Source organism: Macaca fascicularis, chromosome 1, assembly GCF_037993035.2.
Source record: "Macaca fascicularis isolate 582-1 chromosome 1, T2T-MFA8v1.1".
Taxonomy (NCBI): Eukaryota; Metazoa; Chordata; class Mammalia; order Primates; family Cercopithecidae; genus Macaca; species Macaca fascicularis.
Genome location: NC_088375.1, coordinates 213326517 through 213354371, shown reverse-complemented (window position 1 = coordinate 213354371; position 27855 = coordinate 213326517). Strand labels below are relative to the sequence as shown.

Genomic DNA, 27855 nt, shown 5'->3' with positions numbered 1-27855 from the left:
AAAAAAACACACACAGTCTTGTCATGTATTTAATTTTAAGTAATTGTATTTGTTTTCCCCATGTATGTCTTCCTTTTGCTTAGAGTTGTTGCTTTTGCTAACATCAGATTCGCAGTCATTCAATCCTCTGCTACTTTGCTAAAGTCATAGAGATCAAGTAACCTCAAATTATTCCATGATCTTACTTCCCAACTGATGAGGAGTCAACTCCAGGTCTAAACATGAAAGATAAAGCAGGCCAGGCACGGTGGCTCACGCCTGTAATTCCAGCACTTTGGGAGGCCAAGGCAGGCGGATCATGAGGTCAGGAGATCAAGACCATCCTGGCTAACATGGTGAAACCCCGTCTCTACTAAAAACACACAAAAAAATTAGCCAGGTGTTGTGGTGGGCGCCTATAGTCCCAGCTACTCTGGAGGCTGAGCCAGGAGAATGGCGTGAACCCAGGAGGCAGAGCCTGCAGTGAGCTGAGATTGTGCCACTGCACTCCAGCCTGGGTGACAGAGGGAGACGGAGACGGAGACGGAGACGGAGACGGAGACGGAGACGGAGAGGAGAGGAGAGGAGAGGAGAGGAGAGGAGAGGAGAGGAGAGGAGAGGAGAGGAAGAAAGAAAAGAAAAGAAAAGAAAAGAAAAGAAAAGAAAAGAAAAGAAGGAAAGGAAGGAAAGGAAGGAAAGGAAGGAAAGGAAGGAAAGGAAGGAAAGGAAGGAAAGGAAGGAAAGAAAGGAAGGAAGGAAGGAAGGAAGGAAGGAAGGAGAGAGAGAGAGAAAGAGAGAGAGAGAAAGAGAGAGAGAGAGAAAGAGAGAGAGAGAGAAAGAGAGAGAGAGAGAGAAAGAGAGAAAGAAAGAAAGAAAGAAAGAGAAAGAAAGAGCAATACAACTTACAGAAAATAACACAGGAGAATATTTAGGACCCTAAGGATGATAAATCTTTAAATCTTTATCTCATGGGAGCTACATGATGAGAACTTTGAACACAAGAGAACAACAGACATTGGGGTCTTACTTGGGGGTGGAAGGTGGGAGGAGGGAGGGGAGCAGAAAAGATTTTTTTTTTGAGACAGGGTCTCGCTGTCACCCAGGCTAGAGTGCAGTGCCAAGATCTCAGCTCACTGCAACCTCTACCTCCTAGGTTCAAGCAATTCTCCCACCTCAGCTTCCCAAGTAGCTGGGATTACAGGCATGCACCACCATATCTGGCTAATTTTTGTATATTTGTAGAGACAGGTTTTCGCCATGTTCCCCAGGCTGGTCTCAAACTCCTGGCCTCAAGCGATCCACCTACCTCAGCCTCCCAAAATGCTGGGATTAAAGGCATAAGCCACTGTGTCAGGCCTACAAAAAATTTTTGAATTAGCCAAGCATGGTGGTGAGTGTCTGTAGTCTCAGCTACTGGGGAAGCTGAAGTGGGAGGACCACCTAGACAGACCACAGAGGTCGAGGCTGCAGTGAGCTGTGATCACACCATGTACTCCAGCCTGGGTGATGAAGTGAAATCCTGTTATCAAAAAACAAAAAACAAAAAACAAAAAAGACACTAAAATATATATGCAGAATGTTCACTGCAGCTTTATTCATAATGACCAAATACACAGAAAAGTCAAAATGACCATCACTAGTAGAAAGGAATATAATATATAGTATATACTCACACACTGAAACAACGTACAGCACTGCTGGTCTCATTGGCTCATGCTTATAATCCCTTCACTTTCGGAGGCCGAAGTGGGCAGATTGCTTGAGCCCAGGAGTTCCAGACCAGCCTGGGCAACATATTGAGACCTCACCCCCCACCAAAAAAAAAAAATTGTACAGCACTAAAAGTGAACACACTACTGCTTACACATAAATTAATCTTATAAAGTTGAGTGAAAGAAAACAGAAGCAGAAGGAATGACAATGTATTTATATACATAAAGTTCAACATAGGCAAAATAATCTGCTGAATTCAAAGTAAGGGTAAGTGGTTCCCTTCAAGGAAGAGAGGTAGTAGTAACTGGTAGGAGAAAAATGGAAGATAAGGGTGTCTTGAAGTGTTAGTAATGTTTCGATCTTGGTGGTAGATACATGACAGATAAATTTGTTTTGTGATAATTAGTCAATCAAATGTTACTCTTTTTATTTTTTTTTCTGAGACAGAGCTCACTCTGTCGCCCAGGCTGGAGTGCAGTGGCATGATCTCGGCTCACTGCAACCTCTGCCTCCCAGGTTCAAGCAGTTCTCCTGCCTCAGCCTTCTGAGTAGCTGGGACTACAGGCGCGCACCACCATGCCCTGCTAATTTTTTGTATTTTTAGTAGAGATGGGGTTTCACCATATTGGCCAGACTTGTCTCAAACTCCTGACCTCAGGTGATTCGCATGCTTCGGCCTCCCTAAGCCTTGAGATTACAGGGATAAGCCACTGCACCCAGCCAATCAAGTGTTATTCTTATGATTTGTGTGCTTTTTGTTTGTAAAAAAATAAATTTTCAAGCTGGGTACAGTGCCTCACTCCTGTAATCCCAGCACTACGGGACACTGAGGCAGATCACTTGAGGCCCGGAGTTGAAGACCAGCCTGGCCAAGATGGTGAAACCCCATCTCTACTAAACAATACAAAAAAATTAGCCAGGCACGGTGGCACATCCAAGCTACTCAGGTGGCTGAGGCACAAGAATCACTTGAACCCAGGAGGGGGAGGGTACAGTGAGCTAAGATCATGGCACTGCACTCCAGCTCAGGTGACAAAGCAAGACTGTCTCAAAAAACAATTAAAATACAAATAATTGTTTAAATACATTTTCGAAATCGAGACCATCCTGGCCAATATAGTGAAACCCCATCTCTACTGAAAATACAAAAAATAGCTGGGCGTGGTGGCACGCGCCTGTAGTTCCAGCTACTTGGGAGGCTGAGGCAGGAGAATCACCTGAAACCGGGAGGTGGAGGCTGAAGGGAGCGAAGATCATGCCACTGCAATCCAGCCTGGGCGACAGAGCGAGACTCCGTCTCAAAAAAGAAATAAATTAGGCCGGGCGCGGTGGCTCAAGCCTGTAATCCCAGCACTTTGGGAGGCCGAGACGGGTGGATCACGAGGTCAGGAGATCGAGACCATCCTGGCTAACACGGTGAAACCCCGTCTCTACTAAAAATACAAGAAAATTAGCTGGGCGAGGTGGTGGGCGCCTGTAGTCCCAGCTACTCGGGAGGCTGAGGCAGGAGAATGGCGTGAACCTGGGGAGGCGGAGCTTGCAGTGAGCCGAGATCGCGCCACTGCACTCCAGCCTGGGGCACAGAGCAAGACTCCGTCTCAAAATAAATAAATAAATAAATAATATATTAATTATAAATTTTATAATTCATAATTATAATTATGATTTTATAAGTATAAATTATAGTTAATATAATAATTATAAATTATTTATTTATTTTTCATGAGAACCATGAGAAAAATTCTAAAAGGAATTTAGGTCTCACCTTATCAAATAGTTTTTAAATATTATAAAATAACTAGAATTGTGGCATCAGTACAGTTATTCAATGAAATTAATCAATGGCAAAAAAAATGGGGTTGAGAGGCTGGGCGCGGTGGCTCACACCTATAATCCCAACATTTTGGGAGGCCAAAGCAGGCCGATCACCTGAGGTCGAGAGGTCAAGAACAGTCTGACCAACACAGAGAAACCCCGTCTCTACTAAAAATACAAAATCAGCCAGGCGTGGTGGCACATGCTTGTAATCCCAGCTACTCAGGAGGATGAGACAGGAGAATCGCTTGAACCCAGGAGGTGGAAGATGCGGTGAGCCGAGATTGCGCCATTGCGCTCCAGCCTGGGCAATAAAAGCAAAACTCTGCCTCAAAAAAAAAAAATAGGGCTGAGAAATAAACCCAAGTAAATAGGGAATTTGCCATGTAATAAAGGTGGCTTTTTAACTGGTGAGGGAAAAGACTGAATTGTTCAATAAACGGTTTAAAACAATTGAGTAGCCATTTGGTAAATAAAAAGTAAAATTAAAATATTGATGGATCCCTACCCCAATCCATAAATCAAATTAAATTATAAAAACATAAAGGTTGCATAAAAGTAAACCATCAGTACTAAAACAAAACATAAGTGAATATTTTTATAACCTCAGAATTGGGAAATCCAGAAACGATTAAAAAAAAGCATTCACAAATTTTACCACATAAAAAAATCAAAAACTAATGTACCAAAAGGAAAAAAAGCCCACAAAGTCCAAAAATACCGCAGAAAATATCTTCGACAGAAATAGTCAATAAACTAGGCCGGGCGTGGTGGCTCACGCCTATAATCCCAGCACTTTGGGAGGCCAAGGCAGGTGGATCATCTGAAGTAAGGAATTCAAGACCAGCCTGGCCAACGTGGTGAAACCGTCTCTACTGAAAATACAAACATTAGCCAGGAGTGGTGGCGCGCACCTGTAATCCCAGCTACTTGGAAGGCTGAAGTAAAGAATAGCTCAAACCTGGGAGGCAGAGGTTGCAGTGAGCTGAAATCGCACCATAGCACTCCAGCCTGGGAAACAGAGCGAGACTCCGTCTCAAAAAAGGAGAAAAAAGGAAAAAGAAAGAAATATTCAGCCAGGCACGGTGGCTCACGCCTATAATCCAGCATTTTGGGAGGCTGAGGCGGGCAGATCACATGGACAGGAGTTCAAGACCAGCCTGGCCAACATAGTGAAACCCCGTCTCTACAAAAATACAAAAATTAGTCAGGCATAGTGGTGGGCACCTGTAGTCTCAACTACTTGGGAGGCTGAGGCAGGAGAATCGCTTGAACCCACGAGGCACAGGCTGCAGCGAGCTGAAATCACAACAGTGCACTCCAGCCTGGGTGACACCCTGAGACTCCGTCTCAAAAAAAAAAAAAAAAAAAAAGAAATATTCAATAAGCTCTTGAAAATCAGTAAGAAAATGACCAACAATGCAGATCACACAATTCACAGGAGAAATACAAATGGCAAGTAAATATAAAAAGGAGATGGGACGCAGTGGTTCATGCCTGTAACCCCAGCACTTTGGGAAGCCAAAGCTGAGGATTGCTTGGGCCCAGGAGTTCAAGACTGTCCTGGGCAACACGAGATCCTATCTCTATAAAACTAAAAAATAAAATTAAAAAGATGCTCAATGTCACCAGCAAAAAATGGCAAATGAAAAGAAGATGCTATTTTTCGCCAATCAAATGGCAGTTGGGAATAGGAATGCTTTGAATAAGGTACTAGGCACACTCACTCTAGAGGACCAGGATAAATGGTATGAACTTTTGGCATCTATCAAAATTCTGAACAGTCCCTTTACCTCAGCAATTTCTCATTTAGCAACCTAAGTGAAAACACTCACTCAACACTCAAGATCAATGCAGAGGGCTGGCTAGGGCAGCATGGGTTGTAATATCAAAACCCAGAAACCCTAAAGTCCATCAACAGGAAATTGGTCAAATAAATTATAACGCAGGTTAGGCACAGTGATTGTAATATCAAAACCCAGAAACCCCAAAGTCCATCAACAGGAAACTGGTCAAATAAATTAAAACGCAGGTTAGGCACAGTGGCTCACACCTGTAATCCCAGCACTTTGGGAGGGCAAGGTGGAAGGACTGCTTGAAATCAGGAAGTCAAGACCAGTCAGGGCAGCATAGCAACACCCCATCTCTATTTTTAAATAAACTATATAACTGGCTGGGTGTGGTGGCTCTACTAAAAATACAAAAATTAGGCGGGTGTGGTGGCGGGTGCCTGTGATCCCAGCTACTCGGGAGGCTGAGGCAGGAGGATCGCTTGAACCCAGGAGGTGGAGGTTGCAGTGAGCCAAGATTGCCCCGTTGTACTCCAGCCTGGGCAACAAGAGCAAAACTCCATCTAAAATAACAATAATAATAATAATAATGAGGCAGATATGCATTTGGGGCTCCTGCTAAATGAGATTTTAGCTTCTCTTGTCACACACAAAATTTGTAACTGTGAAATAGATGTCAATCTGCTTCACTACAGTTACCATTTTACCATCTGTTAATGTATCCTATGTTATATACCATAAACACAGTATCCTATGCTATATACCATAAACACACATAAAAATATTTTTTAAAAAAAGAATAGGACCGGGTGCGGTGGCTTATGCCTGTAATCCCAGCACTTTGGGAGGCTGAGGCAGGCGGAGTGCGAGGTCAGGAGATCAAGACCATCCTGGCCAACGCGGTGAAACCACATCTCTACTAAAAATACAAATATTAGCCGGGTGTGGTGGTGCGCTCCTGTAGTCCCAGCTACTCAGGAGGTTGAGGCAGGAGAATCGCTTGAATCTGGGAAGCGGAGGTTGCAGTGAGACAAGACCGCGCCATTGCACTCCAGCCTGGCGACTGAGCAAGATTCTGTCTCAAAACAAACAAACAAACGAAAAAAGAATATCCGGGTGTGGCGGCTCACGCCTGTAATCCCACCACTTTGGGAGGCTGAGGCGAGCGGATCACCTGAAGTCAGGAGTTAAGAGACCAGCCTGGCCAACAGGGTGAAACCCCATCTCTACTAAACTACAAAAATTAGCCAAGCATGGTGGCCCATGCCTGTAGTCCCAGCTACTCTGGAGGCTGAGGCTCCAAGAATCACTTGAATCCAGGAGGCTGAGGTTGCAGTGAGCCAAAATCACGCATTGCACTCCAGCCTGGGCAACAAAGCAAGACTCTCTCAAAAATAAATAAATAGGCCGGGCGCGGTGGCTCAAGCCTGTAATCCCAGCACTTTGGGAGGCCGAGATGGGCGGATCACGAGGTCAGGAAATCGAGACCATCCTGGCTAACACGGTGAAACCCCGTCTCTACTAAGAAATACAAAAAATAGCCGGGCGAGGTGGCAGCGCCTGTAGTCCCAGCTACTCGGGAGGCTGAGGCCGGAGAATGGCGTGAACCCGGGAGGCGGAGCTTGCAGTGAGCTGAGATCCGGCCACTGCACTCCAGCCTGGGCTACAGAGCGAGACTCCGTCTCAAAAAAAAAAAAAATAAATAAAATAAATAAATAAATAAATAAATAAATAAGGCAGATTTACATGCATGAATAATAGAAACAAGTTGCAACAAAGTATGTATTGTGACTCCTCTTTTTTCTTTTTCCTTTTTTTTGAGACAGGGTCTTGTTCTGTCACCCAAGCTGGAGTGCAGCAGCATGATCTTGGCTCACTGCAACCTCCACCTCCCAGGCTCAAGCCACCCTCCCACCTCAGCCTCCAGCATAGCTGGGACTATGGGTCTTCATTAGGGTTATTTTGTTTGGTTGGTTGGTTTTTATTGAGACAGAGTCTCACTCTGTCACCCAGGTTGGAGTGCAGTGGCTCAATCTTGGCTCACTGCAACCTACACCTCCTGGGTTCAAGTGATTCTCGTGCCTCAGCCTCCTGAGTAGCTGGAATTACAGGTGTATACCGCCACCATGCCCAGCTAATTTAGTAGAAATGGGTTTTTGCCATGTTGACCAGACTGGTCTCAAACTCCTGACCTCAAGTAATCCTCCCACCTCGGCCTAACAAAGTGTTGGGATTACAGGCGTGAGCCACCGCACATGACCCTCATTAAGGTTTTGGACTAGAAATACAAAGCCACTGATGTAAGGTGGCATGACACTGGCTTTCTAGAGTGCTTCACACATTTCTGTAATTTTTTTTTTTTTTTTGAGACGGAGTCTGGCTCTGTCGCCCAGGCTGGAGTGCAGTGGCGCGATCTCGGCTCACTGCAAGCTCCGCCTCCCGGGTTCACGCCATTCTCCTGCCTCAGCCTCCCGAGTAGCTGGGACTACAGGCGCCCACAACCGCGCCCGGCTAATTTTTTGTATTTTTAGTAGAGACGGGGTTTCACCGTGGTCTCGATCTCCTGACCTTGTGATCCGCCCGCCTCGGCCTCCCAAAGTGCTGGGATTACAGGCGTGAGCCACCACGCCCGGCTTCTGTAATGTTTTAATTTGGTAATAGTCATATGATGTTTCCCTAATGAGAACAAGACATTGTACTCCTATACATGGCTGGAAATATAAGTAAATTCTGTCTTTGAAAATTCGTATCAAGGCTGGGCATGGTGACATGCACTTGTAATCCCAGCTACTCAGGAAGCTGAGGAAGGAAGATAGCTTCAGCCCAGGAGTTTGAGATCAGCCTAAGCAACATAGTAAGACCCCCCTCTCAAAAACAAAACAAAACAAATTTCACATCAAAAAACTGTAACAAAAAGAAACTGTAACAAAAGAAATAACGTATTAAACATATGACACCCTTTGCACTAGATCGAAAGGTGTGACTAACACATTATGTGGGTGAGGGCATGATATATATGTAAGATACTCACACATTGACAGGGAAACGTAGAGAAATCCTCATTCTGAGGGGCAATTTTGCAATATGGATCAAAATGAAAAACATACATCCCATACCAAACAATTTTACTTCCAGGAACTTACTTGACCACTGACCTCACTGTGAGCAAACAAGTCTGCCCTCAAAACATACAATATTTGCAGAATTCTGTGGACAGAGGATTTAGTACACACTGCTTTCATCCTGTGATTGTCCTAAGTACTTTCAGAAATGTAAACAGTCCTGACACATGTGGTCTTTGAATGTGGTCAAACACCTCATTCTTCAGCTTTGGTTATCTCATAACAAATCGTTGCATAAAGTATGAAAAATACATATTGGTGATACTATTTATTTATTTAATCTCTTCTTGCAAAGAGAAAAAATAAACAAAAGGAGAAAGGCTCATGCCTGGAATCCCAGCAATTTAGGAGGCTGAGGAGGGAGGACTGCTATAGCCCAAGAATTTGAGACCAGCCTGGACAACGTGGTAACACTGTCTCCATAAAAAAGGAGAAAGTGAATAGTGTCTTGTCTCAAAAACGAAGAAAGTGAGTAGAAAGAGAGCTTTTTGGATATCTAAATAAAAGCTGACAGGGCCAGGCACAGGGGCTCACGCCTGTAATCCCAGCACTTTGGGAAGCCAAGGCAGGGGGATCCCTGAGGTCAGGAGTTCGAGACCAGCCTGACCAACAGGGCAGACCCCCATCTCTACTAAAAATACAAAAATTAGCCGGGCAAGGTGGTGGGTGCCTGCAATCCCAGCTACTCAGGAAGCTAAGGCAGGAAAACTGCTTGAACCCGGGAGGCGGAGGTTGCAGTGAGCCAAGATTGCACCACTACACTCAGCCTGGACAACGGAGTGAGACTCCATTTGAAAAAAAAAAAAAAAAAAAAAACACCAAAAATTAGCCGAGTGTGGTGAAGCATGCTTCTAGTCACAGCTACTTGGGAGGCTGAGGTAGGAGGATGGCTGAAACCCCTGCAAGGCAGAGGTTGCACTGGGCTAAGACTGCACCACTGTACTCCAGTCTGGGCAACAGAGCCAGACTTTGTCTCATAAAATTAACTAATTCATTAATTAAAACTGCTCAAACTGGCTGGGCGCGGTGGCTCCAGCCTGTAATCCCAGCACTTTGGGAGGCCGAGGCGGGCGGATCACAAGGTCAGGAGATCGAGACCACAGTGAAACCCCGTCTCTACTAAAAATACAAAAAATTAGCCGGGCGCGGTGGCGGGCGCCTGTAGTCCCAGCTACTCAGGAGGCTGAGGCAGGAGAATGGCGGGAACCCGGGAGGCGGAGCTTGCAGTGAGCCGAGATCGCGCCACTGCACTCCAGCCTGGGCAACAGCGTGAGACTCCGTCTCAAAAAAAAAAAAAAAAAAAAAAACTGCTCAAACCTTGGGTGAGGTGTGGCTTCTTACAAGACCAAAAGTATCAAAGAAATAGTACAATGTTGGGGCCAGGTAGTTCACACCTGTAATCTCAGTACTCTGGGAAGCTGAAGCAGGACTGCTTGAGGCTAAAGGTTCAAGGTCAGCCTGGGTAACATAGCAAGACCCCAACTCTACAAAAAATACCAAAAAAATTAGCTGGGTGTGGTGGTACAACCTGCAGTTGTACCTACTGGGGATGTTGAGGCAAAAAGATCACTTGAGCCCAGGAGTTTAAGGGTACAGTGAGCTATGATCACACCACTGCTCTCAAGGCTGGGCAACAAGGACCCTGCTTCGTTAATAAGAATAAAAAGATGGAGAAGAAAAAGAAATTGGACTACATCAACATTAAAAGCTTTTGTACTGAAAATGATACCACCAATAAAATTCAAAGCCACAGAAATTAGAAAAAATATTTCCAAATCATGTATCTAATAAGGGACTTATATGCAGTATATATAAAGAACACAACTCAGCCGCATGCAGTGGCTCACGCCTGTAATTCTAGCACTTTGGGAGGCTGAGGTGGGCGTATCATAAGGTCAGGAGTTAGAGACCAGCCCGGCTAGCATGGTGAAACCCTGTCTCCACTAAATATACCAAAAAAAAATTAGCTAGGCGTGGTGGTGTGAGCCTGTAGTCCCAGCTATTCGGGAGGCTGACGCAGGAGAATCACTTGAACCTGGGAGGCGGTGGTTGCAGTGAGCTGAGATGGCACCACTGCACTCCAGCCTGGGTGACAGAGCAAGACTCCGTCTCAAAAAAAAACCAAAAAAACAAGACCAAAACAAGATCACAACTCAATAATAAAAAGGCAACTCAATTTAAAAGCATGCAAAGGATTTCAACAGACATTTCTCCAAAAAAGATGTATGCATGGCCAATAAGTACACAAAAAGATGTTTAATATGATTAGTCATCAATGAAACACAAATGAAAACATAAAAGACACCACTTCACACCCACTAGGATGGCTAAAAGAAAAAAGGCAGTAACAAGTACAGGGACATGCAGCAATTGGAATCCTCATACACTGCTTGTGAATATGGAAAATAGTAGCCACTCTGGAAAGCAACCTGATAATTCCTCAAAATATTAAACACAGGCATGGTAGTTCGTGCCTGTAGTCCCAGCTACCAGAGAAGCTGAGGCAGGAGGATCGACTGAGCCCAGGAGTTCAAGGACAGCCTACACAATACAGCAAGACACTCATATTTTAAAAAAAGAAAAAAAAAAGCCAAAAAAAAAGCCAAAAAAAGGCCATGAACTCATGCAAGTACAGCATTTTAGGGGGCCAAGGCAGGAGGATCACTTGAAGCAAGGAGTTCAAGATCAGCCTGGGCACTAAAGTGGGACTCCATTTCCACACAAAAAAAATTTTTTTTTTTTTTTTTTTTTTTTTTTTTTTTTTTTTTTGAGACGGAGTCTCACTCTGTCACCCAGGCTGGAGGGGTGCAGTGATGCAATCTCGGCTCACTGCAAGCTCCGCCTCCCAGGTTCACGCCATTCTCCTGCCTCAGCCTCCTGAGTAGCTGGGACTAAAGGCATCCGCCACCATGCCTGGCTAATTTTTTGTATTTTTAGTAGAGACAGGGTTTCACCATGTTGGCCAGGATGGTCTCGATCTCCTGACCTCGTGATCCGCCTGCATCGGCCTCCCAACGTGCTGGGATTACAGGCTACCGCACCTGGCAAAAAAAATTTTTTTAATTAGCCACGTGTTGCGGCATGCGCCTGTAGTGGCAGGAGGCTGAGGCGGGAGGATTCCTTGAGCCCAGGAGTTCAAGGCTGCAGTGAGCCATAATTGCACTGCAATCCAATCTGGGTTACAGAGTGAGACCTCATTTTAAAAAATAAATAAATAGAAGTTAAAAGTGCTGGGTGAGGTGGCTCAAGCCTGTAATCCCAGCACTCTGGGAGGCTGAGGTGGGTGGATCACCCGAGATCAGGAGTTCAAGACCAGCCTGGCCAACTTGGTGAAATCCAGTCTCTACTAAAAAATACAAAAAATTAGCCGGGTGTGGTGGTGGGCACCTGTAAGCCTAGCGACTGGGAGGCTGAGGCACGAGAATCGCTTAAACCTAGGAGGCGGAGGTTGCAGTGAGCCGAGATGGCACCACTACACTCCAGCCTGGGCAACAGAGAGAGACTCTGTCTCAAAAAATAATAATAATAATAATAAAGTTAAAAGTTACCACACAACCCAACAATCCCACTTCCAGTTCTATAACCAAGAGAAATAAAAACAAATGCCCACATAAAAACTACTACACGAACGTTCATAGCAACATTATTCATAATAACCAAAAAGTAGAAACAACTCAAATGTCTATTAGCAGATGAATGCAAATAAAAAAGGCGGTAGATACAGAGATATGATGGCATATTATTATTACTTTTTTTTTGAGACAGAGTCCTGCTCTGTCGCCCAGGCTGGAGTGCAGTGGCGCAATCCGGCTCACTGCAAGCTCCGCCTCCTGGGTTCACACCATTCTCCTGCCCCAGCCTCCCGAGTAGCTGGGACTACAGGCACTCGCCACCACACCTGGCTAATTTTTTGTATTCTTTAGTGGAGACGGGGTTTCACTGTGTTAGCCAGGATGGTCTCGATCTCCTGACCTCGTAACCTGCCCGCCTCAGCTTCCCGAAGTGCTGGGATTACAGGTGTAAGCCACCGCGCCCGGCCAATGGCATATTATTGATCAATAAAAAGAAAAGAGGCAACAAGCACATGAAAAGACGCTGAACTCATTAGCCACTAGGAAAATGTAAATCAAAACCACAAAGATGTATCACTTCACACCCAACTAGGAGGGCCTAATCAGAAAAACAGAAAATAGTACGTGTTTATGAGGATGATGAGGCAGTTGAACCCTCATACATCACTGGTGGGAACGTAAATCGGTACAACCACTGTGGAAAAGTTTCACGGTTCAGTAAGTTAAACACAGAATTGACTGTATATGACCCAGTAATTCCACTCCCAGGTAAAGAACTGAAATCGGACGTTCAAACCAAAACTTGCATGCAAATATTCAGAGAAGTCCTACTCAAAATAACCAAAAGTTGGAAGTTATCAAAATGTCCCTCAACTGATGAATACATATATAAAATGTGGCATTATCCATAAAATGGAATACTACTCAGCCGTAAGGAATAAAGTACTGACACATGTGCAGGAGGGATAACCCTTGGAAACATTATGCTAAGTGAAAGCAGACACAAATGGCCACGTACTGTATAACTCCATTGCTGTAATATTCCATGGAAATATCAATAGAGAAATCCAGAGACAGAAAGTAGATTAGCAGTTGCCAGGGGCTGGGGGAGGGGGAAAAGTGGGACGTGACTAACAGATGCTGTTTCCTTTTAGGATAATGAAAAGTTCTGGAACCAGACAGTGGTGATGGTTGTACAATACTATAAAGGTATTGAAACCCACCGAATTGTGCACTTTAAGATGGTAAACACTGTTATATGTATTTCCCAGGTATTTTTTTAATGAAGTGCTGAAACATGCTACAACATGGATGACCCTTAAATACATGATAAGGAAATCAGTCACAAAAGTCCACGTATTTTAGGATTCCATTTATATAAAATGTCCAGAATAGGGAAATTTAGAGACAGAACATGCAGAGAATACAGAGGCCAAGATAAGATAATTTTTTTTTTTTTTGAGACAAAGTCTGGCCCTGTTGCCCAGGCTGGAGTGCAGTGGCACCATCTTGGCTCACTGCAACCTCCACCTCCAGGGTTCAAGCGATTCTCCTGCCTCAGTCACCCCAGTAGCTGGGATTACAGGCGCCCGCCACCACGCCCGGCTAATTTTTGTATTTTTAGTAGAGACGGGGTTTCACCACGCTGGGCAGGCTGGTCTCAGCCTCCCAAAGTGCTGGGCTTACAGGCATGAGCCACTACACCGGGTCTATTCTTTTTTTCTTTTAAAAACTGTGTGGCTCACGCCTGTAATCCCAGCACTTTGGGAGGCCGAGGCGGGCAGATTACGAGGTCAGGAGATCGAGACCATCCTGGCTAACACGACGAAACCCCGTCTCTACTAAAAACACACAAAATATTTTTTTAATGTATTCTTTTTTAAAATTTTTCCAGCGTCTCATGATGCTGTCTCGGAAAAAAAAAAGAAAAAGAAAAAGTATCAGCCAGGTGGGCAGTGGCTCACACCTGTAATCCCAGCACTTTCGAAGGCCAAGGCAGGCAAATTACCTGAGGTCAGGAGTTCGAGGCCAGCCTGACCAACATGGAGAAAGCCTGTCTCTACTAAAAATACCAAAAAAAAAAAAAAAAAAAATTAGCCGGACATGATGGTGCATGCCTGTAATCCCAGCTATTCAGGAGGCTGAGGCAGGAGAATTGCTTGAACCAGAGAGGCGGAGGTTGCAGTGAGCTGAGATCGCGCCATTGCACTCCAGCCTGAGCAACAAGAGCGAAACACCGTCTCAATAAATAAATAAATAAATATATATATATATATATATATATATATATATATATATATATATATATCTCGGAACTATTGGCCCAGCACGGTGGCTCACGCCTGTAATCCCAGAGGAGGTGAGCAGATCGCTTAAGCCCAGAGCTCGAGACCAGCCTGGCCAACATGGCGAAAACCCGTCTCTACTAAAAATACAAAATTGAGTCGGGCGTGGTGGCCCATGCCTCTCATCCCAGCTACTCGGGAGGCTGAGGTGGGAGGATCGCTTGGGCCAGGGAAGTGGAGGTTGCAGTGAGCCGAGCTTGTGCCACTGTACTTCAGCCTGGGTGACAGAGTGAGACCCTGGCTCACAAACAACCAGAACTATTAAGAGTTTACATTATTTGGTTAGTCTGGAAACTGACTGAAGCTTGATTATTTCTACTATACACAGACTACAGTCATTCCAGAACTTACTGTTAAAGTCAGATTTACCCTCCTTGTGAGACAGACGCCCAGAGCTTGGACTTACTCGTTTGCTTTACAGAAACTCCCTAACTTATTTCACGTCTCAGACTAGACTTTAAGCTCCAAAGCCAGAGACCATACTCCCATTCCTTCAGGATCCCCCAGCGGAATGTAAAAACTGCAGAAAGCATTTCCTAAATGCCTGCCGAAAGACGGCTACTGAGCATGTCCGGCTTGGCCAAGTCAATTTCAACAACATTCTGAAACGAAAACTACAGTTCCCGCGTTACAAGGTGGAAAAAAAGGAACAAACGGGAGCAAAGCCTAAGGATTCAATCTACAAGAGGGGGTTAAGGAAAGGGAAGGTTCAAGGGCGGGGCAGACGTGAAGGACAGCACTATCACAGCTCAAACTTGGTACTCGGTAAAGTGGTGTCGAACCAGAACGACCAAAGAAATGCTAAAAAAAATAAATAAATACATTAACGAGTGAGGGAAGGTCAACGGGGGTGCAGGGTATCGATGACGCAGGCTGACCACAGTTTTTTCTAAAGCTGCCCTCTCCAAAATAATACTAAGATGATCAGGCCTTCGGTGTCAACACCAACAAGATACACTGTGATGAAGCTCACTTTCAAAGTTCCTTTTCATAAACGAAAGAGCCGTGATGTGGCCAAGATACCCCAGTCATCAACGCTTGCTAAGCTCTCGGCTCCTGCCTTCATCTCCACCGCCATCTTCTGGATGGGAACCCAAACCTTCCTAAAGTGCTTTGGCCAGCATCACCTCCGCGCACAGCCTGGGAAGGCTGCGTTTCCCAGGTCGCGCAGACGGCGCAAAAGGAGAAACTCCACCTCGCTCGGCTCCGCGCCTCCCAAATGCACGCAAAGGGCTGGCCGTCTTCCTTCCCCCAACCCCGCCCCGGCTTTCCAAGGTCCGGCGCAAGGGGCCCGCGAGGCGCGGTGCGCGGGCCTCACCTGCACACGCCGCGAATGCAGGGCTCCAGCCAGATGCGGTAAGCGGTCTCGATGTGCTCCTGCGACACCTCCTCGGGCCGCACCGTCTCCGCCCAGCGCCAGGCCGCCTTCTCCAGCTGCAGCCGCGGGGCCATGGCCTTGGCCCCAGGAACGCCTCCCGAGCCAGACCGCCGCCGCCGCCGCCGCGGTCTGCACCGCCGCCCCAATGGGCTCCGCCACCTGCCAGCGAGGAGGACCCGGCGCTCCCTCAGGCAGCTGGCCAGTCAATCACCTGTGCGCGCCACTACCGCCGCGCCCGCCCGCGCCCGACCCGCACGACCGGCCGCAAAGCGCCGCCGTCGACACCCGACACACCCCGCGCCCGCGGACGTTAAAGGTGGACTCCCCACCGCGCTAGGCGCATGCGCGTTCCCAGCAGCCTCTGCGCCTCCCGCGCCCCTAACCCGACGGGCTGAGGAAGAGGAAGCGTACGCCCGAGGCAGTCTTGCCACGTCCTCACTGGCGCTGCTGAAAAAGCAGCGTCTCAGCCCCCGTTTAGGGCGGCACCCTACGTACCACTACTCTAACAAACCAGTGTCTCGAAAACTATTTCTTGGCTCCAGTACTTCCCTTTTAACCATGAAGTTTTCACGCTATAGGCTACTCGGCACACACCATAGGCCCGCCCAGACTGTGGAGCGGGACCTGTTTAGAGTCAAAATCGAGTCGCCAAAGAAACCAGGGTCGGCTCTTTAGAGGGAGATTTAACTTGAGCCTGGACCGGTTCCGAACCCCTTTCCCGAGCCCTCCTGACGTCATAGGACGTTCTAACCTTTTCCTGTGCTAGGGTGGGACTACGTGTCCCGGCATGCCCTGCGTTCTGTCACTCACTGTGAGGCATGCTGGGATTGGTAGTCTTCGAGGTGGGAGGGCTCGGTGCGCCGCAGACTGTGCGGGCGGGGATCCGAGGTGCCAGGGTGGAGTTTCTCTGGTGAGCAAGGTTGTGCTTGCTGTTGGCTCCTTTCTCAAAAGTGTTATCTCTATGCCTGGATTTTCTCGTTCCTCTCTAGCTCCTGGTTTAAAATATTTCCTTTCTGCGACTCCTGCCTGCCCCAGGACATAAAGAGTAGCTGTATGAGAATTGTTTTGCAAACTGTAAAGAACTCTACTAAAGTGAGGCCATTTAAGAATTTTGCATTTGAATCAGAGCCCTGCCAGAATCTAAGCGCTAATTTCTGACTCAACTGCTTGCCCGCTGGAAAACGTTAGGCTGAATTCTTCAGATAAACATTCACTGGGCAGGGCACAGGGGCTCATGCCTGTAATCCCACCACTTTGGAGGCCGAGGTGGGCGGATCACCTGAGGTTAGGAGTTCGAGACCAGCATGACCAACATGGAGAAACCCCGTCTCTACTAAAAAGACAAAATTAGCCGGGCGTGTCGCTTAGGCTTGTAATCCCAGCTACTCAGGAGGCTGAGGCAGGAGAATCGCTTGAACCCGGGAGACGGAGGTTGCGGTTAGCCGAGATCACGCCATTGCACTCCAACCTGGGCAACGAGAGTAAAACTCCGTCTCAAAAAAAAAAATTTTTTTTTTCACTGAAAGCAGGAAGAAAGTAAGATGTGGTCCCTGCCCCTGGAGGTGGGTTAGGGAGTGAGCAGTAGAAATACAAAGATCCCCATCCCAGTCTTGGGAGGCTTTGGGGTACTTGAGTAAAGGCTTCCCAGAGGCCGGGCGCGGTGGCTCAAGCCTGTAATCCCAGCACTTTGGGAGGCCGAGACGGGCGGATCACGAGGTCAGGAGATCGAGACCATCCTGGCGAACACGGTGTTCGCCAGGAGCCCCGTCTCTACTAAAAAGTACAAAAAGGCCGGGCGCGGTGGCTCAAGCCTGTAATCCCAGCACTTTGGGAGGCCGAGACGGGCGGATCACGAGGTCAGGAGATCGAGACCATCCTGGGTGAAACTCCGTCTCTACTAAAAAATACAAAAAACTAGCCGGGCGAGGTGGCGGGCGCCTGTAGTCCCAGCTACTCGGGAGGCTGAGGCAGGAGAATGGCCTGAACCCGGGAGGCGGAGCTTGCAGTGAGCTGAGATCCGGCCACTGCACTCCCGCCTGGGCGACAGAGTGAGACTCCGTCTCAAAAAAAAAAAAAGGGGGGGCTTCCCAGAAGTAATCCCGAAGCCCACCTTTAATGAGTTGGACTTAGCCAGGACAGACGAAAGACACCATTTCAGGAAAACCACAAGGTGCAAAGGCACAGAAGAGAAAAGCTTGGCGTGAGAGGGCCACAATTTCTGAGACAGGGACAGGTGAGAGTTATGGCTTGAAAGGAAGACCTTGCTTTTATTCAAGGTACCCACTGAAGATGTAAAGCTATTGAGTGCTATAATGGAGATTCGCATTTTGTGTAGTGAGGCAGAGAAGAGTCTTTGTGTGTGTGTGTGTGAGAGAGACGGAGTTTTGCTCTTGCTGCCCAGGCTGGAGTGCAATGGTGTGGTCTGGGCTCACTGCAACCTCCGCCTCCCAGGTTCAAGCAATTCTCCTGCCTCAACCTCACAAGCAGCTAGGATTACAGGCTTTTGCCACGACACCCGGCTAATTTTTTTTCTATTTTTTAGTAGAGACGGGGTTTCACTGTGTTGGCCAGGCTGGTCTCAAGCAATTGTCCTGCCTCAGCCTCCTGAGTAGCTGGATTACAGGTGCCCACCACCACGCCCGGCTAATTTTTGTATTTTTAGTAGAGACAGGGTTTCACTATGTTGGCCAGGCTGGTCTCAAACTCCCGACCTCGGGTGATCTGCCCACCTCGGCCTCTCAAAGTGCTGGAATTACAGGTGTGAGCCACTGTGCCTGGCCTCCTCCCCTTTTTAGACCATATAGGGTAACTTCCTGATGCTGCCATGGCATTTGTAAACTGTCATGCACTGGTGGGCATGTCTTTTAGCATGCTAATGTATAATAATTAGCATATGATAAGCAGTGAGGATGACCAGAGGTCACTCTCATGGCCATCTTGGTTTGGTGGGTTTTGACCAACTTCTTTTGTAGCAGGACGAGATGCAGACAAAACTCCTCAGACACCGAGTTAAAGAACAAAGGGGTTTATTCAGCCAGGGGCACCGGCAAGACTCCTGTCTCGAGAGCCGAGCTCCCCGAGTGAGCAATTCCTGTCCCTTTTAGGGCTCACAACTCTAAGGGGATGCGTGTGAGAGGGTCGTGATTGATTGAGCAAGCAGGGGGTATGTGACTGGGGGCTGTTTGCACTGGTAATTAGATCGGAACGAAATAAGATAGGGATTTTCTTTTTTTGTTGTTGTTGAGACGGAGTCTCGCTCTGTCGCCCAGGCTGGAGTGCTGTGGCCGGATCTCAGCTCACTGCAAGCTCCGCCTCCCGGGTTTACACCATTCTCCTGCCTCAGCCTCCTGAGTAGCTGAGACTACAGGCGCCCGCCACCTCGCCCGGCTAGTTTTTTGTATTTTTTTTAGTAGAGACGGGGTTTCACTGTGTTCGCCAGGATGGTCTCGATCTCCTGACCTCGTGATCCGCCCGTCTCGGCCTCCCAAAGTGCTGGGATTACAGGCTTGAGCCACCGCTCCCGGCCAAGATAGGGATTTTCACAGTGCATTTCTGTATAATGTCTGTAATCCATAGATAACAGAACCAATTAGGTCAGAGGTCGATCTTTAACTACTAGGCCCAGCGTGCGGCGCCGGGCTGTCTGCCTGTGGATTTCATTTCTGCCTTTTAGTTTTTACTTCTTTCTTTGGAGGCAGAAATTGGGCATAAGACAATATGAGGGGTGGTCTCCTCCCTTACTTTTACTGCATTCTGTTTTATCAGCAACGTCTTTATGACCTGTATCTTGTGCAGACCTCCTATCTCATCCTGTGTCTAAGAATGCCTTAGGCCAGGCATGGTGGCTCACGCCTGTAATCCCAGCACTTTGGGAGGCCAAGGTGGGCAGATCACCTGAGGTCAGGAGTTTGAGACTAGCCTGGCCAACATAGTGAAACCCTGGCTCTACTAAAAATATAAAAATTAGCCAGGCGTGGTGGCACCTGTAATCCCAGTTACTCAGGAGGCTGATGCAGGACAATCGCTTGAACCCAGGAGGCGGAGGTTACAGTGAGCCGAGATTGCAGCATTGCACTGCATCCCAGGCAACGGTGGGAGACTCAGTCTGAAAAAAAAAAAAAAAAAAGAATGCCTTAACCTCCTGGAAATGCAGCCCAGTAGGTCTCAGCCTTATTTTACCCAGCCCCCATTCAAGATAGAGTCACTCTGGTTCAAACACCTCGGACAGAATGAGGACTTGCTGTAGCTTGATGATGTTGACTTGTCTGGTATCTCTTCACCTTTCTGATATTTGACCTTCAAGTCTGGTCACACCCCTTTCCTCGGTACCTACAGCTCCCTGTGTAATCCCTTGCTTCACTTAGTACATAATGAAATTGTGACTATCATTCACCGTGAAGACACTACTATATGGCAGTTTTCTAAATAGGATAATTAAGTAGAATTTCTACCAAATGAGATAGCAACACCAAAGAAGGAGCAGATTTAGAAAGAAGATGATTTCGGCCAGGCGTGGTGGCTCACGCCTGTAATCCAGCACTTTGGAAGGCTGAGATGGGCAGATCACCTGAGGTCAGAAGTTCGAGACCAGACTGGCAAACATGAGGAAACCCCGTCTCTACTAAAATTACAAAAATTAGCCGGGCGTGGTGGCAGGCACCTGTAATCCCAGTGGCTTGGGAGGCTGAGGCAGGAGATGAAGGTTGCAGTGAGCCGAGATAGTGCCATCACACTCCAGCCTGGGTCACAAGAGCGAAACTCTCTCTCAGAAAAAAAAAAGAAGGAAGGTAATTTCAGTTTTGAATATATTGCGTTTCCGGTGAGTCAGGGACATCCATGTCAGGAAAGCAGGTGTGAGTCTGAGTCTCGAGGGGATATGTTGCTTCTGCATCATGAGTTTTTCGGTCTCTACTGGATCATTCTCATTAGCATTCACTTATGCTATAATTTGGCCAGGCACGGTCACTCAGACCTGTAAAATAATGCCAGAATTCTGAGAGGCTGAGGCAGGCAGATCACTTGAGCTCAGGAGTTTGAGACCAGCTTGGGCAACATGGTGAAACCCTGTCCCTACAAAAATACAAAAATTAGTCAGATGTGGTGGTATGCACCTGTAGTCCCAGCTACTCAGAAGGCTAAAGTGGAGGGATTGCTTGAGCCCAGGAGGTCGAGGCTGTAGTGAGCAGAGATTGTGCCACTGCACTTCAGTCTGGGCAACAGAGGGAGACCCTATTTCAAAAACAAACAAACAAAGCCCAAATGTGCTAATTTGCTATACTTTCTCTTAAGTTTAACAAACCCTCTCTTGACTCCCACATCCCCTTCCAGCTATTGTCCAATTTCTCTTTTTCCCTTTATAGCAAAATCCTGGAAAGCATTTTCTGTACTCTTCTCCAGTTCTCCTCCTATTCCTCCTTAAACCTCCCAAATCAGGTTCTTGCCTCTATCACCCCCAAAACTGCTCATATGAAGATCACCAATGGCCTCCACCTTGTTAAATGCGATGGTAAACTCATACTCTATTTATTTTACTAGACCTGTTAGCAGCAATTGACGCAGTTATTCACTCTTTCCTCTTAGAAACACTTTCTTTTCTTAGATCACAGGGCGCCGCACTCTCCTGATTTTCTCATTACTACTGGCCATCCCTTTCAGCGTCTTTCGCAGGTTCTTTCTCCTCTAACCTGGAAACTTGAACGGCCTAGGGTTCAGTCCTTTGGACCTCTCCCTTAACTTTGTTTACTCCCTGGGTGATCTTGTTAGAATGCTTGTTCCCCAGTGCCCTAAAGAAATAGCATTTGGGGGCCGGGCGCGGTGGCTCAAGCCTGTAATCCCAGCACTTTGGGAGGCCGAGACGGGCGGATCACGAGGTCAGGAGATCGAGACCATCCTGGCTGACATGGTGAAACCCCGTCTCTACTTTAAAAATACAAAAAACTAGCCGGGCGAGGTGGCGGGCGCCTATAGTCCCAGCTACTCGGGAGGCTGAGGCAGGAGAATGGCGTGAACCCGGGAGGCGGAGCTTGCAGTGAGCTGAGATCCGGCCACTGCACTCCAGCCTGGGTGGCACAGCGAGACTCTGTCTCAACACAAAAAAAAAAAAAAGAAATAGCATTTGAGGCCGGGCGTGGTGGCTCACGCCTGTAATCCCAGCACTTTGGGAGGCTGAGGTGAGCGGATCACAAGGTCAGGAGATCGAGACCATCCTGGCTAATACGGTGAAACCCCATCTCTACTAAAAAATAGAAAAAATTACCTGGGCATGGTGGCGGGCGCCTGTAGTCCCAGCTACTCCGGAGGCTGAGGCAGGAAAATGGCGTGAACCCGGGAGGCGGAGCTTGCAGTGAGCCGAGATGGCACCACTGCACTCCAGCCTGGGCAACAGTGTGAGACTCCTCCTCAAAAAAAAAAAAAAAGAAGAAGAAATAGCACTTGAGGCCGGGCGTGGTGGCTCATGCCTGTAATCCCAGCACTTTGGGAGGCTGAGGCAGGTGGATCACGAGATCAAGAGATCAAGACCATCCTGGCTAACATGGTGAAACCCCATCTCTGCTAAAAATACAAAAAATTAGCTGGGCATGGTGGCACACGCCTGTAGTCCCAGCTACTCAGGAGGCTGAGGCAGGAGAATCACTTGATCCTGTGACGTGGAGGTTGTACTGAGCCAAGATTGTACCACTGCACTCCAGCCTAGCGACAGAGCAAGACTTCATCTCAAAAAAAAGAAAAGAAAAAGAAGAAATAGCACTTGAACATACATTTAATTTCCTCAGCAAGGCCATTTTTACTTTCTGCAGAAAGGGTACACTCACCAGCAGTTTTGCCATGAGAGTACACCAAACAAAGGGGACAGGGTCATTTATAACCTGACGTGTCCATCCTACTGCTGTGTCGGGTTTCCATTGGCTGGAACGGGACCTCACATTCTATATTTGTCCCGATTGGCTACCAATTTAGAACTTTTTAAAAGAGGCAAAGGCTGGCCGGGCGTGGTGGCTCACACCTGTAATCCCAGCACTTTGGGAGGCTGAGGTGGGCAGATCATCTGAGGTCGGGAGTTCGAGACCAGCCTGACCAACATGGAGAAACCCCGCCTCTACTAAAAATGCCAAAAAAAAAAAAAAGCTGGGCGTGGTGGCACATGTCTGTAATCCCAGCTACTGCCCAGACTGAGGCAGGAGAATGGCTTGAATACGGGAGGTGGAGGTTGCAGTGAGCCGAGTTCCTGCATTGCACTCCAGCCTGCACAACAAGAACGAAATTCCATCTCAAAAAAAAAAAAAAGAAGAAGCAAAGGCAGAGGAGAACAAAGGAAGGAGGAAGTAACGTGTGGAATGCTGAGAAAGGTAAAAACACCTTCAAATAAGGAAGAGGAACAGGCTATGAGCTAATGCTTGCTTGGACCAGTATAAGCATGCCACGGCAAATATTTAGGCTAAATTGTGGGAGCTAAGAACCTAAAACGTACATTGATTTCTTTATCACGGCTAGCAGATATTTAAGAATGTTAGCACAGGTCTTTGAATAAATTTTGCTTCTCAGAGAAGTTACTGGTTTTTATTTTTTTTTGAGACAGAGTTTTGCTCTTGTTGCCCAGGCTGGAGTGCAATGGCAAGATCTCTGCTCACCGCAACTTCCGCCTCCCGGGTTCAAGCGATTCTCCTGCCTCAGCCTCCCTAGTAGCTGGGATTACAGGCATGCGCCACCACGCCCGGCCAATTTTGTATTTTTTTAGTAGAGACGGAGTTTCTCCATGTTGGTCAGGCTGGTCTCACACTCCTGACCTCAGATGATCCGCCCACCTCAGCCTCCCAAAGTGCTGGGATTACAGGTGTGAGCCACCGCGCCTGGCTGAGAAGTTACTATTTATTCCCAATTAGATGGGGAGGAAAGTCTCCTTGAAGAGGAAACTACTTTTTACAATCTCATCTCCTCCTGCTATGTGTGGATGACTTCCAAATTCACATCTCCAGACCTGACCTAACTTCTAAAACGCTAGATTTATATATCCTGTTGCTTGTTGGCATCTCCAATGTGCAATAGATATCTCACATGTTACAAGGCCAAAAGGTATTCCTATTCCACCCCAACCTCCCCTCTCTTCACATATCCTTCCTTCCAAAAGACAGTAATCTTTCCATCTTGGTAGGTGTCAACTTCATCCTACCAGAAATCTTGCAGGTCGACTTCTCTCTTTCCCTTACATCCCCATCCAGCCCTGCAAAACCGGTCAGCTGTGCCTTCACAATATATGTAGAGGCCGGACACGGTGGCTTACGCCTGTAATCCCAGCACTTTTGGAGGCCGAGGCATGCCACCACGCCTGGCTAATTTTTGTATTTTTGTAGAGTGATCTACAGATCACTTGAGGTCAGGAGTTCAAGACCCGCCTGGCGAACATGGCAAAAACCCGCCTCCACTAAAAATACAAAAAAAAAATTAGCTAGATGTGCCAGGCGCGGTGGCTCACGCCTGTAATCCCAGCACTTTGGGAGGCCAGGGCGGGTGGATCACGAGGTCAGGAGATCGAGACCATCCTGGCTAACACAGTGAAACCCCATCTCTACTAAAGAATACAAAAAATTAGCCGGGCATGGTGGCAAGTGCCTGTAGTTCCAGCTACTCGGGAGGCTGAGGCAGGAGAATGGCATGAACCCAGGAGGCGGAGCTTGCAGTGAGCCGAGATTGCACCACTGCACTCCAGCCTGGGGGACAGAGCGAGACTCCGTCTCAAACAAACAGAAAACAAAATATATGTAGAGTGCCATCACTTTCCTGTTACCATTATCACTCTGGTCTCACCCAGATTATTGCAAAAGCTTCCTAACTGGTGTAAACCAAAAATAAAATGTAAAGGTGTGGGCTGGGCGCAGTGGCTCACACCTGTAATCCCAGCACTTTAGGAGGCTGAGGCAGGTGGATCACCTGAGGTCAGGAGTTCGAGACCAGCCATGGCTAACATCATGAAACCCCGTTTCTACTAAAAATACAAAAAAGTTACCTGGGCATGGTGGCGCGTGCCTGTAATCCCAGCTACTCAGGAGGTTGATGCAGGAGGATCGCTTGAACCCAGGAGGCAGAGATTACGGTGAGCCAAGATCGCGCCACTGCACTTCAGCTTGGGCAACCAGAGCGAAACTCCGTCTAAAAAAAAAAAATTCAAAAGTCTCCCAACCACCTAAACGGACTCCCTCCTCGGCCAGGGTACCCAAAAGTTAACCTGAAAGACTGGTTCAGGCCTTAATAGGAAGTGGGGTCAGCCATGACTCATTATGCCCTCCTTCCTTTTGGAGTTCAGGAAAAGTGACCAGTATTTAACGTAAACACAGACCTTAAGTCTTTTTATTTATTTTTATTTTTTTTAGTGGAGTCTCACTCTGTCACCCAGGCTGAAGTGCAGTGGCGCGATCTCAGCTCACCGTAAGCTCTGCCTCTCGGGCTCACACCGTTCTCCTGCCTCAGCCTCCCTAGTAGCTGGGACTACAGGCTCCCATCACAATGCCCGACTAATTTTTTTTGTATTTTTAGTAGAGATAGGGTTTCACTGTGTTAGCCAGGATGCTCTCCATCTCCTGACCTCGTGATCCACCCGCCTCGGCCTCCCAAAGTGCTGGGATTACAGGCGTGAGCCACTGTGCCTGGCCAACTACTTTTTATTTTATTTATTTATTTATTTATTTTTTTTGAGAGGGAGTCTGGCTCTGTCGCCCAGGCTGGAGTGCAGTGGCCGGATCTCAGCTCACTGCAAGCTCCGCCTCCCGGGTTTACGCCATTCTCCTGCCTCAGCCTCCTGAGTAGTTGGGACTACAGGCGCCCGCCACCTCGCCCGGGTAGTTTTTTTTGTATTTTTTAGTAGAGATGGGGTTTCACCGTGTTAGCCAGGATGCTCTCGATCTCCTGACCTCGTGATCCACCCGCCTCGGCCTCCCAAAGTGCTGGGATTACAAGCGTGAGCCACTGTGCCTGGCCAACTACTTTTTAAAAAGTCCAAAGAAAGAAGTAAAATTCATTTAATAATATATTTAAATTAACCGGTCATGGTGGTACATGCCTGCAGTCCCAGCTACTCGGGAGGCTGAGGCAGAACAATCACTTGAACCTGGGTGGCAGAGTTTGCAGTGAGCTGAGATTGTGCCACTGCACTCCACCCTGGGTGACAGAGTGAGACTTTGTCTCGAAAAATAAAAATTAAAAAAAAAAAATCTTTAACTTGGTGGCTCGTGCCTGTAATCCTAGCACTGTGGGAGGCCAAGGCAGGTGGATTGCTCGAGCCGTTCAAGGCAACATGGCAAAACCCTGTCTCTCTACAAGAAATACAAAAGTTACCTGGTTGTGGTGGCGTGCACCTATAGTCCCAGTTACTCAGGAGGCTGAGGTGGGAAGATCACTTGAGCCCGGGAGGCAGAGGTTGCAGTGAGCTAAGATCACACCACTGCACTCCAACCTGAGTGACAGAGTGAGACCTTGTCTCAAAAAAAAAAAAAAAAAAAAAAAATCTTTAGTATATTCAGAATATTTATATTTCCACATGTAATCAATATTTTTCAGTGTTATACAAAGACTAATGGATATTCTACATTCTTTTTTCCACACTAAATTTTGGAACTCTGGTGTGTATTTTACACTTACAGCTCATCTCAGTTCACAGGAGCCACATTTCAAGTGCTCAATAGCCACATATGGCAAGTGGTTACCCTAGTAGATGGCACAGGTCTACACCCTTTTGGCTTCCTCATCTGCTATGTACTCATCAACCAACTCTAGTTTGGCCTATGACCTTGTCACTCCTCTACAGCTCATTTATCAAGGTTACCATGACTTCCATGTTACCAAATTCAGTGGTCTTCTCTCTGGCCTCAGTTCTCTGCAGTCACCAGCACGGATGACCACTCCTGCCATCTTGAAATGTCCCTCTTGATTCTCCACCTCCTTCAGTGGCTGCTCCTTCTGACACACGATTTTTCTCAGCCACTTTTGCCAGTCAGAGACCTCTGGCTGGCGATGCCCCTGCCTGGGCCTTGCTTGGCCCCAGGCCTGCCACAGGAGGCGTCCACCCGTTCGGCCTACTGGGCCATACCTGGCTTGTGCTTGGGCTTGTGCACAGGACTAACCCCAGCCCAACTGTGTTATAGCTTGTACCTGTGTTTGGTGTTTTTTTTTGTTTGTTTGTTTGTTTTTTGTTTTTTGTTTTTTTTTTGAGACGGAGTCTCGCTCGCTCTGTCGCCCAGGCTGGAGTGCAGTGGCGCGATCTCGGCTCACTGCAAGCTCCGCCTCCCGGGTTCACGCCATTCTCCTGCCTCAGCCTCCCGAGTAGCTGGGACTACAGGCGCCCACAACCGCGCCCGGCTAATTTTTTGTATTTTTAGTAGAGACGGGGTTTCACCGTGGTCTCGATCTCCTGACCTTGTGATCCGCCCGCCTCGGCCTCCCAAAGTGCTGGGATTACAGGCGTGAGCCACCGCGCCTGGCCGACTTTCAGCCTTTAAACTGTCTTTGACTTGGAGGTGGGGTTTCAATGGGGACCCGCCCCTATCTGCCTGGGCTTTCATCTGCCTCCTGCCTCTATCACTCTCAACTCTCTTTAGTGCTTCCTCCTATACTGGTTTTAGAAATGCTGGAGCTTTTCTAGCCTTTGTCCTGGGCCCTCTTTTGTATCAGTCAATTTTTATTTTATGTATATATTTATTTATTTATTTATTTTTGAGATGGAGTCTTGCTCTGTTGCACAGGCTGGATTGCAATGGTGCAATCTCAGCTCACTGCAACCTCCACCTCCCATTTTCAAGAGATCCTTCTGTCTCAGCCTCCCGACTAGCTGGGATTACAGGCGCCCACCACCATGCCTGGTTAATTTTTGTATTTTTAGTAGAGACAAGGTTTCATCACATTGGCCAGGCTGGTCTCAAACTCCTGACCTCAGGTGATCCACCCACCTCAGCCTCCCAAAGTGCTGGGATTATAGGTGTGAGCCACTACACCTGGCTTATATAAGTCAATTTTTAAAAAGAGGCCAGGTGTGGTGGCTCACACCTGTAATACCAGCACTTTGGGAGGCCAAGGCAGGCGGATCACCTGAAGTCAGGAGTTCGAGACCAGCCTGGCCAACGTGGTGAAACCCTGTCTCTACTAAAAATACAAAAT

At 47.5% G+C, this 27855-nt stretch overlaps 1 protein-coding gene across 21 annotated transcripts in view; it reads right to left on the bottom strand.

Moving 5' to 3' along the window:
• USP48 (ubiquitin specific peptidase 48) overlaps window positions 1–15980 on the bottom strand; it is a 105322-nt gene extending 89342 nt beyond the window's left edge. For all 21 annotated transcript variants that reach the window (XR_012424811.1, XR_012424799.1, XR_012424803.1 and 18 more), the window contains exon 1: window positions 15655–15980. Coding sequence is in view for 14 of the 21 variants with exons in the window: in XM_015441195.4 (XP_015296681.1) it covers window positions 15655–15788 (134 nt within the window). In the remaining 7 variants the exon portion in view is untranslated. The remainder of the gene's footprint in view (window positions 1–15654) is intronic.
• Between the last annotated feature and the right edge of the window lie 11875 nt (window positions 15981–27855).